At 42.6% G+C, this 17,208-nt stretch overlaps 1 protein-coding gene across 5 annotated transcripts in view; it reads left to right on the plus strand.

Annotated features, from left to right (window-relative positions):
• LOC141051266 (solute carrier family 22 member 15-like) overlaps window positions 1-17,208 on the plus strand; it is a 353,709-nt gene that overhangs the window by 276,214 nt on the left and 60,287 nt on the right. For 4 of the 5 annotated variants that reach the window (XM_073548125.1, XM_073548124.1, XM_073548126.1 and 1 more), the window contains one exon: window positions 15,643-15,715. The exons of the other annotated variant lie outside the window; for it this stretch is intronic. In XM_073548125.1, coding sequence (XP_073404226.1) covers window positions 15,643-15,715 — 73 coding nt within the window. The remainder of the gene's footprint in view (window positions 1-15,642; window positions 15,716-17,208) is intronic. 5 annotated transcript variants of the gene reach the window in all.

The raw sequence follows: 17,208 nt of genomic DNA on the forward strand, positions 1-17,208 counted from the left end.
AAGAATTCTGGTTGGATTAAACTGGTGCTTAGAGAATGTATCTGACTATAAAAGCACATCTGCTGTCTCTAATTTTTGGTTCTTGTAGAAAATTATATTTTTTTGCAACGCAGTATTTAAAGGGGTATTTCTGTTCATATGATATGCCATAATTGGCTCATAAATGCAGGTCCCATTTCTTGGACCCAAATTGTCCAAAACAGTGGTCCCTTACTGCAAACTTCCTGAGGAGATGGCGGTAAAGTTTATACAAAGAAAGGATGAAAGGAGGTGGTGCATGCGACTTTCTATATTTTGCTCTGTGGGAGTTACAGAAATGGACAAATACCATAATTGTTTTTTACAAATTTAATTAGTACGGTTTTAAGCAACATAATAAATTTTAGTATCTTACAAAAATAATTTGTAAGTTTACAAACTGTGTAAACATCCTTATTTTACACTACAGTTGCATCTACTACCCACATGTAATTATATACAGTACATTGCTTGGCCCAGCTTCCTATTAAAATGTCTCATTTGTTCTATAAATGCTTTACAATGGATGGATACAGTTTTTATAACTGTGTCTGGGTGTTATACATTTGTCTTGGCTTCAGAATCAGGCTCTGCTCCCTTCCTTTAAAGCTGCCACCCTTTTGCTATGCTTCACATTGAGTATTAGAAGTTGCCAGACAAAATCCAGTGACCCAAGGCCTTTTAAGACCGACTCATGTCATTTGGCTATCATCTCTGCAAATTCATGTTTGTTTCTACAATCTTCAGTCACATCCTCAGACCTGCAACTAAAATTGACTATACACATCAGTTGACTGTCAGCCAAATGATGCTTCGGCCACCAGCCATCTCAGCCAAGTTAGCTGAGTGCTCCTGTGCTTTCTATGAAAAACCTGTTGACTGACACGTGGGCAGTGGTTTATCTCTGGGAGAACAATGCAATGGGCCGTCCAAAATCCTACTGTTATGAATATGACACACTCACACATGGGGAACAGGAATATGGAAGACCTAATACAGCGAGAAGCTGCCCACACAACCTACTGGTCCTTGTACAGATAAGACAATCCCTAGCTACACAAGCAAAATCGTCGCCTCGAACATGACTCCATAAAAGGCCGTTGAGCTTTTTCTCATACCACCTAAGGAACTAGAGGGAAGGCCGCTACACACTACTAACTAGGGGAGAGTAAAGTGTGCATGTGGTCACAAAGACTCGGGGTGAAAAAACTTAAAGCACAATCATAAATGGGAGAGGGGGAAAACTAGCGAGAAACAAAAATAAATGAAACAAGAATAACCTCCCAGAACCCTAACTGTATTCAAAGGAAAAAAGCCTGGGAAGCAGGAATACAAACTGTGTTTGCCTAACAGTGAAAATCCTGTGACTGAAGGGCTGGAATTCCTTAGCACAAACCCACCTAAGAGTATAGCCAGCAAGGAAGTGCAGTGAAAAATAAACATATAAAATCCCACCCAGAATGTGATTGGGCAAAGCAAAATGGGAAAATAAGAAACACCAGAAGAAGGGGCAAAAATGGAAAGCAAAGACTATAGAAACCATCAGCATTTTGATGGGGAAGAAAGGGAAAAAGCTCAGCAGACAGGGGAACCAACCACGTGCACTCAACAGCTTTCCCGATCATCAGTTGGCCAATCTCCCCTTTTACACAGGTTCACCCGACATTATTTTGAGTATGAGGGGCCACTTTGTCCGCTGTAATCATAACAAATTCATCTCTGGGTTCTTCACACTACATTTCTGTTGTGACTACAACAGAATTGACTACATGTTTTAAGTTTCTTTTGTGTATGCCAATCCTGGTTGTGTGTCTTTAGAGTTCCCCACTCCACTTGTCTGCCTGCTGTCCGCCATACCATGCTGTCCTAGTCCTCAAGTCCTGCCTATTGTGCCATCATCAGTCAATATTGTCAACCCCAACCTGGGACTTAGAGAATCGACTTCACCAGTTGAGTTCATAACACTAGATGGGCAAGCAGGAGGAGTACGGCTAATTTCATCCTCGCTTGAAACTACTTTAGAGTGTCTGATCCCACTTAATAATATACAAGCTATACATCCCAGAGTTCAGCATCTCAACTTCTGTCTCATGTTGTTTTTTGATCCTCCCTCCTCATGTTTCAAAGACTTCTATATATGGCCTTCAAATGGGAATAATGCTATGTTTCAATCACGTCTATATATGTCCTTCAAATGGGAATAATCCCTTTAATATGCCTATCCCCCCCCCCCGACTTATCCTGATATAAGTTATGTTTGATAATGTGGGACTGAACATAGTGTTAAATTGAATTTTCCATTCATCCTCTTACATAGGGGAGTTAATATACATATACCTCGGTTCTGTGAACGCCACACCGGAAGTGATGTGTGCATTCCACTGTTGTGCTCCACGATGCAGCATACCTAAAGTCACATAGCGAAATACATCAGACGTGCCGGAAGTGACGCACGCGTGTCAGCTGTGCGCTCCACCGTGAAGTGACACTCTCACCATGGTTCTAGGGCAGTGCTGGTGTCACTCACTGCTTTTATCTCTACTAGAGATGGGCGAATTTGTTTGCATTTTGTCCCTGAATCTGATTTTCACATAGTCAAGCCATATTCAAATGCTATTCGTGCCAAATGTTTGTCTTATGATCGGTTCCAAGCATATTCACTCGCCACAGCTAAACAAACCTACTTCTCATCTCTCATATCCTCCCTGTCTCACAACCCTAAACAGTTATTCAACACCTTCAATTCTCTCCTCGCCCCCCAGCACCTCCTCCCTCCCCACTCATCTCAGCTGAAGACTTTGCCTCATTTTTCAAGCAGAAAATTGATAACATCAGGGACAGTTTTGGTCAACAACCCCCAGAGCCCTTCCTCCCGACTTCCCAGCCCTCCACCTTCAAAACCAACTTCTCCACCATTACAGAAGATCGACTCTCCACTCTACTCTCAAGATCACATCTCACCACCTGTGCACTCGACCCGATCCCATCCCACTTCATCCCAAACCTCACCACAGTCTTCATCCCAACCCCAACCCATCTCTTCAACCTATCACTAACAACTGGTGTTTTCCCCTCAAGCTTTAAACATGCCTCCATCACACATATCCTCAAAAAGCCCTCTCTTGACCCATCCTCTGTATCTAGCTATCGCCCTATATCACTTCTCCCATACGCCTCCAAGCTACTGGAACAACACGTCTACCTTGAACTGTCCTCCCATCTCTCTTCTTGCTCCCTCTTCGACCGCTTACAATCTGGCTTCCGGTCACACCACTCCACTGAAACTGCCCTTACTAAGGTCACCAATGACCTCTTAACTGCCAAGAGCAAGCGACACTACTCTGTCCTCCTCCTCCTGGACCTGTCGGCTGCCTTTGACACAGTGGACCATTCCCTATTATTACAGACCCTCTCATCCCTCGGCATCACAGACTTGGCCCTCTCCTGGATCTCATCATACCTAACAGACCGGACATTCAGCGTCTCCCACTCACACACCACCTCCTCACCTCGCCCCCTATCTGTCGGAGTCCCACAAGGTTCAGTCCTTGGGCCCCTGCTGTTCTCTATTTACACCTTTGGCCTGGGACAGCTCATAGAATCTCATGGCTTTCAGTATCATCTTTATGCTGATGACACACAGATCTACATCTCTGGACCAGATATCACCTCCCTACTAACCAGAATCCCTCAATGTCTGTCCACTATTTCATCCTTCTTCTCCACTAGATATCTGAAACTCAACATGGACAAAACAGAATTCATCATCTTTCCCCCATCTCACGTGACCCCCCCCTACGAACCTATCAATTACAGTAAATGACTGCCCACTCTCCCCAGTCCCACAAGCTCGCTGCCTCGGAGTAATCCTTGACGCTGATCTCTCCTTCAAACCACATATCCAAACCCTTTCCACTTCCTGCCGACTTCAACTCAAAAATATTTCACGCATCCGTTCATTCCTCACCCAAGAATCTGCAAAAACCCTAGTCCATGCCCTCATCATCTCTCGCCTTGACTACTGCAACCTCATGCTCTGTGGCCTCCCCTCAAACACTCTCGCACCCCTCCAATCTATTCTAAACTCTGCTGCCCGACTAATCCACCTGTCCCCCCGCTATTCCCCAGCTTCTCCCCTCTGTCAATCCCTTCACTGGCTCCCAATTGCCCAGAGACTCCATTACAAAACCCTAACCATGACATACAAAGCCATCCACAACTTGTCTCCTCCATACATCTGTGACCTCGTCTCCCGGTACTTTCCTGCACGCAACCTCCGATCCTCACAAGATCTCCTTCTCTACTCCCGTCTTATCTCCTCTTCCCACAATCGCATACAAGATTTCTCTCGCGCATCACCCCTACTCTGGAACTCTCTACCACAACATATCAGACTCTCACCTACCATCGAAACCTTCAAAAAGAGCCTGAAGACCCACCTCTTCCGACAAGCCTATAACCTGCAGTAACCACCGATCGACCAAACCGCTGCACGACCAGCTCTACCCTCGCCTACTGTATTATCACCCATCCCTTGAAGATTGTGAGCCCTCGCGGGCAGGGTCCTCTCTCCTCCTGTACCAGTTATGACTTGTATTGTTTAAGATTATTGTACTTGTTTTTATGTATACCGCTCCTCACATGTAAAGCGCCATGGAATAAATGGCGCTAGAACAATAAATTATAATAATAATAATATTCAGTAATTTCTACTCTCATTGACTCTAATGACGTTCGGCAGTGTTCGACAAATATTGCAAAAACTATATTCGCTTCCGTTCATATTCAGAACCGAATCCGAACAAATTCACTAATCTCTAATCTCTACCCCCTGACAATGTATTCTTTCAGTTAGAAGGTACGGCAGCAGAGATAGAAGCAGAGTGCAGGCGCTGCACTCGCATCTCCCACAGCATCTACCACCCAAGATCCAAAACGTCTACAGAGGGGGCAGTGCTCCAAGAAACTAGAGAGTAACTGCAGCGCTGGCTCCTGTGATGTCCTGTTCCAGGAAGGGCCATGGATACTGCGAGAATTGTGTAATAAAGCAAATTACAAAAGTGGTTAGGGTGTAAGGAAAGATAGTTAGAAAATACATTGTAGGTGCCAGATCACCCTTTAAACAATTGCCACATTGTCTAGTGGTTCAGCAATCATTTCAGGAGAGGATAGGAAGTAATCAAATTCTGAGCTAACCAGCATTCCATACTGAGCATTCAGCTGCTCTTGAGAGGCAAAATCGTTATCGGCCCTGGAGTGGTGAACTATGGTTATCACCTTTGAACAGGACGCACTTTACTCGATGCTGTCATTTTCTGGCAGAAATGCTGATGATCTTTACACTTTGCACACCTATTGAGCGGTTTCAGATCTGGGAGAATGGACTGAGAATTGCTCTTTAATTGTACAGTATACAGTAAAACTATTTAGGAATATCCATTAAATTCAGTGCTTGGGACATTTTTCACATTTCTGAGTTTAAGGATGATGGAATGATGAAGTCTCATATAAACACCCCTTTGATACGAGCAGTTTCTCCAATAATACGTTGTATTCCCACCCGTGCTGTCATGTCTCAGATTGGCTACATCTCTGTACGTGATGGCATTAGTGTAGATTTACTTTGGTGAATATTGATGCAGCGTGAAGACAAGATAAAAGATTTAAAGCTTTACAAGTTTACGTCTCAGGTGACCAGGATTTTATTTTAAATGAGATCACAGAAGCCCCATAGGAGTGAAACGATGCATAGGAATATTAATAGCACCTTTTTTATATAGAGCCAGTATGTTCCACAGCTCATTAAAATGGTGGTAAGCATGACCTTTATTTTGATATTTCTTCTATAAATGATTACAGTCGGCACATTCGATACAGCAATGACGTGTGTGACTCGCTAGCACCCATGTTTCGTCGGCTTGGTCGTTTGTGGAGCCTGACGCAATGGGATGTGTAAATGTAGTTAATAAAGAAGGTGAGTAAATTGGCCTTGGGAACGGGAGGATTTTATAACCACTGCATGACTGGTCCCACAGGCAGCCCGGCGACATCATCCCTGCTAGAATGCAGGCTGGATCTCTCTGATATATTTTGTAATGCTCGGAAGGATTAGTTCTCATTGTCCTGCGTTGTATAATGTCTATAATGTCTTTGAAAGTACCGTACTTCAAAAGCATCCAGGCCGGCATAAAAAAAAAGTTATGCTTGATTTCACCAATTATCAGAATACTGTGAGTGCAAAACTAATCATTTGTGCTATTAATTCAGTATATGCTTAATAATAATAATAATAATAATAATAATAAATTTTATTTCTATAGCGCCGACATATTCCGCAGCACTTTACATTTCAGAGGGGACTTGTACAGACAATAGACATTACAGCATAACAATAATCACATAGATTATAACAGAGACCAAGAGGAATAAGGGCCCTGCTCACAAGCTTACAATCTATGAGGAAAAAAGGGAGACACGAAAGGTGGGTGGTAACAGTTGTCCTGATTGTATGGACCAGCCATAATGTTAAGTGTGTAACAGTACGGATGCAGAGGGCTAATGGATGCATAAAGCATGTGAGAACATGATGCGGGGAACCTGGTTATGGTAAAACTTTTGGCTGTGCCACATAGGGATAGATTAGGTTAATGTGTTGAGGTGGTAGGCCAGTCTGAATAAATGAGTTTTCAGGGCACGCTTAAAATTATCGGGATTGGGGACTAATCGTATTGACCTGGGAAGTGCATTCCAAAGAATTGGCGCAGCACGTGTATAGTCTTGGAGACGGGAGTGGGAGGTTCTGATTATTGAGGATGCTAACCTCAGGTCATCAGAACGGAGGGCACGGGTAGGGTAGTAGACTGAAACAAGGGAGGAGATGTAGGGTGGTGCTGAACCATGGAGAGCTTTGTGGGTGAGGGTAATAAGTTTGTACTGGATTCTGGAGTGGATGGGTAGCCAGTGTAATGACTGGCACAAGGTAGAGGCATCGGTGTAACGATTGGCGAGGAGTATGATCCTGGCTTCAGCATTCAAGACAGATTGGAGGGGGGAGAGTTTGGTAAGAGGGAGACCGATTAGAAGAGAGTTACAATAGTCGAGACGAGAATGAATAACAGAAACAGTAAGAGTTTTTGCGGAGTCAAAAGTAAGAAAAGGTCAAATTCTAGAAATGTTTTTGAAGTGCAGATAACAAGAGCGAGCCAGTGCTTCATTCAGTGCAATAGTAGAACAGCCAGAATGAAATGTTCTTGTATCCGTACTACAAGACTGTGCATGTACCATAGACAACCTGTCATGTTTTGCTCATATACCGTGCCATGAGCACAGAAAGTGGGTTGTTAGCAGCTTGGATCTATAGGACAGGTGCTCTGGAGATGAGCTTACTCTTGGGTTGCCTAGTACTACATGCTGATGATTAGGGAACCAGGATTTGCTATAGCCCAGCGTTCCCCAAATCCAGTCCTCAAAATCCTCCAACCAGTCATGGTTTCAGGATTTCCTTAGTATTGCCCAGGTGTTAATTCCATCTCCTGGACAGGCAATAATGCCATCATGTGTTCAGTACTAAGGAAATCCTGAAAACATGACCTGTTGGTGGTTCTTGAGGACTGGAGTTGGGAACACTGCTCTAGTCCAACCTTCTTTATAGTAATTGGTTAACGTACTAATTTATCATTTATGGTGTCCAGTATAACCATTCAACATCATTAAAGGGCTTGTTGCATATGGATGACCTATCCACGCTGTATTTGTCAACATCCCCTAACAACGTACGGCACTGTTGTGTTCGGCTAATTATTACATTGCTTTCATCTGCTCACTGATGGAGCAGATATCGGCTGATCTGTTTTGGATGACGGGTGACTGGCCCACACTGATTTTATATTGATGACCTATAAGTAAATATCCTACAGAGAGGTCATCTGTTTGTAAGCTTTGCACAACACCTTTAAGTACGGATGGCCACAAAGGAGCGTGTCACTGCCATTTTTTTTTCTAGGGGAGGGGAGTGGGTTGGGGTCACTAGGTAATATTATTGTAACATATATATGTTTAAAAAGTTTGTCCTGCTACTTACATTTCATTAACAGCTTTAGGTGATAAATAAATGATCAATCAAGTCTGATCTTACGGACTCACAGTGATCCGAGGAAGTGGTGTACTCCATAGCGTTTCCTTTTTATTTATAGTGCACGGTGAATGCTGTACATATATATATACTTCCTTCTCACCCCTCAGTGGGGGTGGTCTTTTTTGTCCTTCCTCATTCTCAGGTCCTCTTCCAGAGGCCTGGGAGTTTGAGGGTTCTGCGCAGGATCTTAGTTGTTCCCAGTATTGCGCTTTTCTGGACAGAGAGCTCCGATGTTGCTCCTCGATTCTGTTGTAGCCATTTTTCTAACTTGGGGTCACTGCTCCAAGTGCTCCTGTCACCACTGGAATCACTGTTGCCTTCACCTTCCACATCTTCTCCAGTTCTCCTTTGAGGCCCTTGTGTTTCTCCAGCTTCTCATATTCCTTCTTTCTGAAGCTTCTGTCACTTGGCACTGCCACATCTATTATCATTGTTGTCTTCTGTTCCTTGTCTACTATCACAATGTCTGGTTGGTTAGCCAACACCTGCTTATCCGTCTGGATCTTGAAGTCCCACAGGATTTTAGCCCTTATATTCTCCACCATTTTCTCTGAGGTCTCCTACCTGGACTTAGGGGGTCTTAGCCCATATGCTGCACAGATGTTCCTGTATACAATTCCCACTACTTGGTTGTGGCATTCGGTATACGCTGTTCCTGCTTGCATTTTGCATCCTGCCACTATGTGTTGGACTGTTTCAGAGGTTTCTTTGCATAGTCTGCACCTTGGGTCTTGTCTTGTGTGGTAGATTCCTGCTTCTATGGATTTGGTACTTAGTGCTTGCTCTTGTGCTGCTATGATTAGTGTCTCTGTGCTCTCGGAGTCCAGCTTTCTCCAGCCATTGGTAGGACTTCTCCATGTCAGCCACTTCCATTATCTGTCGATGGTACATCCAATGCAGTTGCTTGTTTTGCCATGGCGCTTCATGTTCCTGTTGTTCCTTCCAGATCTGTTGTTGATGCCTTAGACTTTCTCTCAGCATCTCATCTTTTGGTGCAATTTTTCTGATATATATAAAACTTGGCTAAAATTGATTTTTGCCTCAAAAAAAATTAATTACTTTTTTTGGTTAATTTTGCCTCATAAAGAGTGTAATAAAAAGTGATAAATTGCATGTGCCACAAAATGGTGCTCATAAAAACTATAATTTGCCATAGACCAAATAAGCGCTCCTACAGCTCCGCTGAAATTGTAGCACTTTTGACTCTCAGAATATGGAAGTGTGTATTTAGTGTACAAAATAATAAAATCTAAAACTATAGAAATTTGGAATCATCATATTCCTACTGACCCAAAGAATAAAGTCAACAATTTATTTGTGCAGCATAAAAATTATAACTAAAAGAAAATAAAAAAACATTGGTAGAATAAATAACTTCTCATAAACTCATAAAGAGTTAATAAAAGTTTGATAATGATTTCTTTGTACCTCCAAAATTTTATCACTGACAAATACAACTCATCCCGAAAAAAACAAGGCCATTTTTGACTGTTTAACTGTAGAAAGACATGCACTGCACATCCCAATTTTTATACTTTGATCTAGTGCCGATAGGCAAAATTATATATACCGTAACTGAACATGAGGTTCTTAGTTTAACATTCTAATCAGACTGTATGAACCACATTGTCACATCATGGTGAACCTTTCAGTGAGTCTTTAGCCTGAAAGGAGCGGCATCTTGCTCAACTCGCCATTACAATGACAGTGCATCCCAATGACGCCAGGCCGCGCTGCCCCACAAGTACATAACCACAGCAGCAATGGCTGCCACACAGCACCAACACCACGTGAATAGATGTAAAAAGCTCACCTTCCACAAGCTCTCAGTATATGGACTGAGAGCAAAAATAGGCAGAACCCTTCTTGCTGGCTCCTGCTAATTTTAAAACACCTGGGTCAAATAGGAGGAGTACTGGTCCAAATATAACAAAAAAAAATGTATGACTTTCACCAAAAAAGTTATGGCATCTTCAACACAGAAATTTAAAAAAAAAGTCTGGCATAAATGCCAAAACTGTGTGTGACACCAGGGGTATTAACATGCAGATACAGGGTTAATCTGCAGGTTAAAAACGTTAGAAAGTTACCTGGCTGCCATACTCAAAGTGCAGCACTCCAGAGAAAATAAGCTTTACAGTATATCTACCGGGAGCAGCCAGCTTTCAGTAATGTAGGTGTGGCTGGAGCAACTACGGTCACTGCTTGCAGCACTGGAAGCACTTCTTGACACGGACTACCAGTCGGGTCAGCAATGTATTAGTACAGAGCTGGCTGTCAGTCAGTGTTGGGACGTGTTTTTAGCTGCCACTCTCATTGCTGTGAGTGGTGACTGTAATTGTTTCTGGTACGCCCGGATGACTGAAAGCCGGCAGCTCCCTGGGAGAAATAAAGTAGATTTTCTCCCAGGTGACGCACGTTCAGTAAAGTAGCTGGGCACCTTCATAACGCTGTTAACTTGCAGACTTGCAGATTGACCCTATATCAGCGAGCCATCCTCAGTGACACTGTTCACATCTTAATATAACTTTGCAGTTGCCAACAAAATTGCTACCTTTGTTACCTTTTGTCTATGATGCCATCCTGTGATTATAATAAGCTTTTTGCTACTCTACATGGCACAGGTGGTTGGTATAAAAACTGAAATATTTCAGGATTTATTTTTAGACATATTGTTACCTGAAAAAAAAATCCCAAAAAACATATGAATGGACATGAAATAAGCAATAGGTTTAGGGATAAAACTTACGGTAATTAATCACCAGAGCTGATTTATGAAGAGGCTTTAGATGCAGCAGTATATAATATAATAATAATAAATTTTATTTCTATAGCACCGACAAATTCCGCAGCACTTTACATTTCAGAGGGGACTTGTACAGATGATAGACGTTACAGCATGACAATAATCATATAGATCATAACAGATACCAAGAGGAATGAGGGCCTTGCTCGCAAGCTTACAGTCTATGAGGAAAAAGGTAGACACGAAAGGTGGGTGGTAACAATTGCCCTGATTGTATGGACCAGCCATAATGTTAAGTGTGTAACAGTACAGATACAGAGGGCTAATAGATGCATAAAACATGTGGGAACATGATGCGGGGAACCTGGTTATGGTAAAACTTTTGACTGTGCCACACAGGGAAAGTTAGGTTAATGTGTTGAGGTGGTAGGCCAGTCTGAATAAATGCGTTTTCAGGGCACGCTTAAAATTATAGGGATTGGGGACTAATCGTATTGACCTGGGAAGTGCATTCCAAAGAATTGGCGCAGCACATGTATAGTCTTGGATTCGGGAATGGGAGGTTCTGATTATTAAGGATGCTAACCTCAGGTCATCAGCAGAATGGAGGGCGCGGGTAGGGTGGTATACTGAAACAAGGGAGGAGATGTGAGGTGGTGTTGAGCCATGGAGTGGCTTTGTGGGTGAGGGTAATAAGTTTGTACTGGATTCTGGAGTGGATGGGTAGCCAGTGTAATGATTGGCACAAGGTAGAGGCATCGGTATAACGATTGGTGAGGAATATGATCCTGGCTGCAGCATTCGAGACAGATTGGAGGGGGGAGAGTTTGGTAAGAGGGAGACCGATTAGAAGAGAGTTACAATAGTCGAGACGAGAATGAATAAGAGAAAACAGTAAGAGTTTGTGTGGAGTCAAAAGTAAGAAAAGGTCGAATTCTAGAAATGTTTTTGAGGTGCAGATAACAAGAGTGAGCCAGTGATCGGATGTGGGGGGCAAAGGAAAGCTCGGAGTCAAGTATGACCCCAAGACAGCGGGCATGTTGCTGGGGAGTAATAGTGGAACCACACACAGAAATGGCAAAGTCGGGTATAGGTACATTAGTAGCGGGAGAAAACACGAGTTCAGTCTTTGACAGGTTCAGTTTCAGATATAGTGAGGACATGATGTTAGACACAGCATTTAGACAGACGCTGTTTTCTAGAAAGGCAGGCGTGGTGTCAGGAGAAGAAGCATATAACTGGGTGTCATCAGCATAGAGATGGTACTGGAAACCAAATCTACTGATTGTTTGACCAATAGGGGCAGTATACAAAGTGGAGGATGTATGATGGCATGCTTAAATGAGGAGGGAAAGATACTAGAAGAGAGAGAGAGAGAGGTTAAATATTTTAGTTAGGTGAGGGGTGACAACAGGGGAAAGGGACTGGAGGAGATGTTACGGAAATGGGTCACTGGTGCAAGTGGTTGGGCGAGAAGATGCAAGGAGCCTGCTTACTTCTTCTTCTGTGACTGGTTCAAAATCAAAGAGTGAGCTAGATGCAGTGGGGGAGGGAGGACAGTGCATGGTATGAGGTGATTGGGAGATAATTTCCTGTCGGATCTGGTCAATTTTTTCTTTGAAGTAATTGGCCAGATCTTCAGCTCGAAGCTCCGTGGTTGGTGCCTGTACTCTCTGGTTGAGTAGAGAATCAAAAGTGTCAAAGAGACGTTTAGGGTTATTAGACAGTGAAGTGATGAGGGTGTTGAAATGGGTTTGTCTTGAGAGGTGAAGGGCAGTGTTGTATGTTCGAAGCATAAACTTATAATGGATGAAATCTTTGTGTAGATTGGATTTTCTCCACAGATGTTCGGCACACCTGGAGCACCGCTGCAGGAAACGTGTTTGCAGGGTGTGTCAGGGTTGTTGCCCTCTGTGTTGTGGTGTTCTATTTATAGGAGGTGCAAATTCATCCAGAGCACTTTGAAATGTTTCATTGTAATGCTTCAATGCAGAATCAGGACATGAGAGGGAGGAGATAAGGGCCAATGAAGACTGCAAGTTCTTCATAAGTTTCTGGGTGTTAATGGCCTGCATGTTTCTATAAGTGTGGACAGTGGGGGTGACCTGAGCAGCCTGGCAGTTCCTGATAGAGAATGAAAGAAGGTTGTGGTCAGTGAGCGGGAGAAGGGAGTTTGCAAAATCATCCACTGCACAAAGCCGAGAGAAGACCAAGTCGAGGGAGTTTCCGTCTTCATGCGTTGGAGAATTAGTAAGCTGCGAAAGGCCAAGCGAGGAGGTTAGAGATAAAAGGTGAGTAGCAGATGGGAAGAGGGGAAGAGCAATGGGGATGTTGAAATCGCCCACGATGAGGGTAGGTAGTATATGAAAGCAGGCTCAGATTGTAGTCTCCACTAGAAGACCAGCCATTGTCTTGTCGATTCCTGTTTACACGCAGTCTACAGCACAGACGAGCCTCTCTGATTAGGAGGCCAGATAAGATGGCATCAATTATTGTCAATTGAAAATAATAATTGCAAGTCACTGACATGTAGTAATCGTCTCTAAAGCCCACCTGTAGTCAGCGAACATGACAACCTATCTAACCATTAACCAACCAGCTTATTTTGGCAGCTACTGCTGGCACTGAGCGGTGTCCTGCTGCTGATAATACGGTTTTATTAGTTCATAGTCCAGTGTTTAAACCTGTCTCTATAGCCATTATGCTGTATTCTAAGGACCCACGACTATAAAAAGAAAGTGTTCCTTGGAGACTAAGCTCATTTTTCATTTCTAATTAAAAATGAATGTCTCAGTACACTAGTAATAATGTTTATCATTTAAAGGTGAGCTCGAGAAAAACTGAACAACCTCCGTGTACATTGGATCTACTCACCCGAGTAATTGTAATAAACCCATTGCCGTATCTAAATCAATCATCACTGTTGAGGATGGATAAGCGGTGTGCACACAGTGGGCGGATGATTTACTGAAGTTGTCCAACCTTCAGACCGTGCATACTGAAATTTGGCACTTTTTGAGACTGTCGAATATACCACTGTCTTCTGCTATTTGATAAATGTGAAACATTGTTCTGGACTTTGGGACCGATTGAAGCTTTCACGCTGGAATTCTGTCCTAAAAGTATTTGAAAAGTAACAATATTTCAGCACAACTTGACGTTGCTCAAAATTTTGCGACACTTGGCCTTTTTACACCATCTCTTCCAGCTGCACCAAAATGGAAGGGTGGAAGCCAGTTAAGGGCATCTAATTCATGAGGAGCAGTGACTTTCCCTACTCTAGAAAGCTCATTCCAGTCTCTGGATTGTATTTATAGGTGGAAACTAGATTTTCCAGAGCTTTGTGCAGCAATTGTGTAGGATCACCTACATTAAGAGCTATAATATGAAAGGCCCCAATGCCAAATCTGTAACCAGGCCAATCACCTAACTATGGCCATTGGCCACTTTAGGACACCTGTGGCCAGGTGTGACAGCTACTTGTGCATCAGTTACAGTTACGCCCCTGTTTTCAGCCATGCGATTGACTTTTTATTGCCTGTATTTTTTAATTTTGCGTTTTCTTTTATGTTTCTTCTTGGGATTCAGTGTGTTTCTTACACGTATGAATGGATATGAGTTTCAGATAATGAAAATGAAAATACCGTAATACGATTAAACTGATACAATGTGATCCTGATTGTTTTTTAGATTTATTAATCAAGTTAATCACTTACTCCTGAGACTTCAGCTCTAAATCAGATGATCCTTCTGCTTCATCCACTGTTGTATAGGTACCAGTAAACAGGGCTGTGGAGTCGGAGTTCGTATAAAATGGATTGACTCTGACTCCTTAAATATATAATACGTTACATTCCGTAACTAAGTCCGGAATGTGATCTGAGCCCTTACTTAATAATCTTGGGGTGAATATTGTGCATGGATTTTTTTTTTCACTCTGGGGTTACCTCTGATATATATAGTTCTTTAAGTTTTCTTTTATATAAAAATTAATTTGCACTATGAAGTGTTATGTCCACAAAAGCTCCTATACCCCTAAAACACGCTGCTCTAGTCTCTGTTTGCTGGCTGCAGCGGTGACATTATGACTACAGTGCACATCACCGCTGCAGCCAGTCACTGAGTTCAATGGCTCATGCTGTATACATCTGTAGAGCCATTGAGGTAAGTGAATGGCTGCAGCGGTGAGGTGCACTGTAGTCATAATGTCACCACTGCAGCCAGTAAACAGAGACAAGAACAGTGGTGGGGAGTCATCCCAGGACCTAGGGAGGGTAACTGCCATCTGTGCTCATTAATTTTAGAGATCTAATAGCATTTAGGGAAGCACAGCGGGATTGTGGAAAACCCCTTTACAGAGTTTCTCCCATTTTAGCGATTAATCACTTATCCAAAAGATGGGTGATAACTCGCCGATCTATGTGGGTTCCCCAACTGGAGCTTTCACTAATCCAGAGAACTGGGCTCTTTAAGTGCTCTGTTGGTTTGGAGTCATGGCAGCATTTGCCATGTATTGGTGTCCAAGCTGTGTAGGGACATTTGACCAGAAGAAGAGTGACCCCAGTTATTAATTTAGTCATGCAAGAGAAATAACAGAGGAATGTTCCCATGAAAAAATGTTTCTTCATCGTTATTGTATGTGAAATTAAAGTCCACTCTAACAGAAGTGTCAGGAGAGGTGACCGGTTCTCTTTAAAGGTCTTTTTTTTTTTCCTCTGCTCTTATGATTGTGATTTTGTTTTAGGAACGCTGGATTGGGTGTATGTGCCATGGCATGCAGATTTGGAGGTATACTTGCTCCATTCGTACCTTCAATGGTAAGAGCAATTTCTTTGATATTGATTTGCTTGGCATTTTAAAGAGCCTATAAGCGTTTATGATTTGTTTTAAATTATGAGGAATGTGACCGAAATGCAGAAGTCTTGCAGATACGTTTAAGAAAACTGTACTCGGCGCAGCCATCGCTTCAGCTCCTGCTGCATTATTTCTGGAGATGCTCACAAACACTTGGATTTAAGCTCTAAAGTAATGTAAAACCGAACTTTGATCTTTCTCTCTGTTATTCGGTGTATAGTGTGTTTGTAGAATTCTTAAGTGCTATAGAAAATGTGATCTCATGTCACTTCAAGTGCGCCAAATTGGTATGCAAGTGCAACATACAATAGATTAGACCAGACTCACATTGCAAAAGGAATAGCATACTTCCATGTGACATAATAAGCTATAAGTAAAATGAAAACCTAGTACACCAGTAGTTCTCAAACTAACCCAAGCCAAGAGACCCCCAACCAGCCAAAGACCCCTCAGAGTAACTCTAAAGCATCACTTTTGATGACAGAAGTAGATGCTGAATGACGCTTATGGAACAAAATGGGGCATATTTAAAAATGTGGCCAACCAATATTAAAATTCAGTGCATTGGTCGCCATATTTCTCCAATTGAGTTGAGAATTATGGCAAATCTACTGAACTATGACCATTCTCCGCCATCAAAATGCATAGAAAAAAAGACCTAGAACGCCAAAGCTTTACCCAGTTTTTTAAGTAGTCATATAGCCATTGTAGGGTTTACCTCTTAATGAGGTGTCTGTGTTGTAATGGACTGAGGAGTTGCTAAGATTGGATCTTTGAATGGCTGTATGAAAGTTATTGATCCATCTATTCTAGTGGAATGTTGGTTGAGTGATTTTGCATTCTTCTCTAGGACATCTGCACTCTACACGTGCATACAGGTACACTGAAGAGGGTTCTGTAGATGTAGAAGATGGTATAAAGAGGTTTTCTTTAACTGAACACATTACTTGTAAATTGGAGGGGTAATAATTAAATAATCTCTGGGGGTCTGACCATTAGCAATGGGATTCCCAAAATAACCTTTGTGAATGAAACCATGGTGCACATGCTTGACTACCCATCTGTTCACTTTTATCAGACTGACAGCAGTTGTCTTGTCTCAGTCCCATAGAAGTGAATGGAAGAGTGGTAGATTATATTCACCCCTTGCTCCATTTACACAGGGGATTTTGGGATCCGTGTGTGTCCTGGGTTTGTCAGTGGTTGCCTGACAACCCTAAAATGGCATCCACGGATAGACTTGGTTCAAGTCTCTCTCTTTCGGAAATCCCAGGAGTTTTAACCTCTGTACAGGGATTTGGACTTACACGGGCCTTTGGGAGGGTCAGAATCACAGGTGGCCAGTGATACAAGATGGCAGAAAGAATGGTCCAGTAACGGGGTCAGAACCAGATCTGAGCAGAAACAAAATCATAAGGCCAGAGAGCAGCCAAAAAAACGAGTTGAGGTCAAAATT

This window comes from Dendrobates tinctorius, unplaced genomic scaffold (genome assembly GCF_039654945.1).
Source record: "Dendrobates tinctorius isolate UK_male_01 unplaced genomic scaffold, ASM3965494v1 ptg000156l, whole genome shotgun sequence".
Lineage (NCBI taxonomy): Eukaryota > Metazoa > Chordata > Amphibia > Anura > Dendrobatidae > Dendrobates > Dendrobates tinctorius.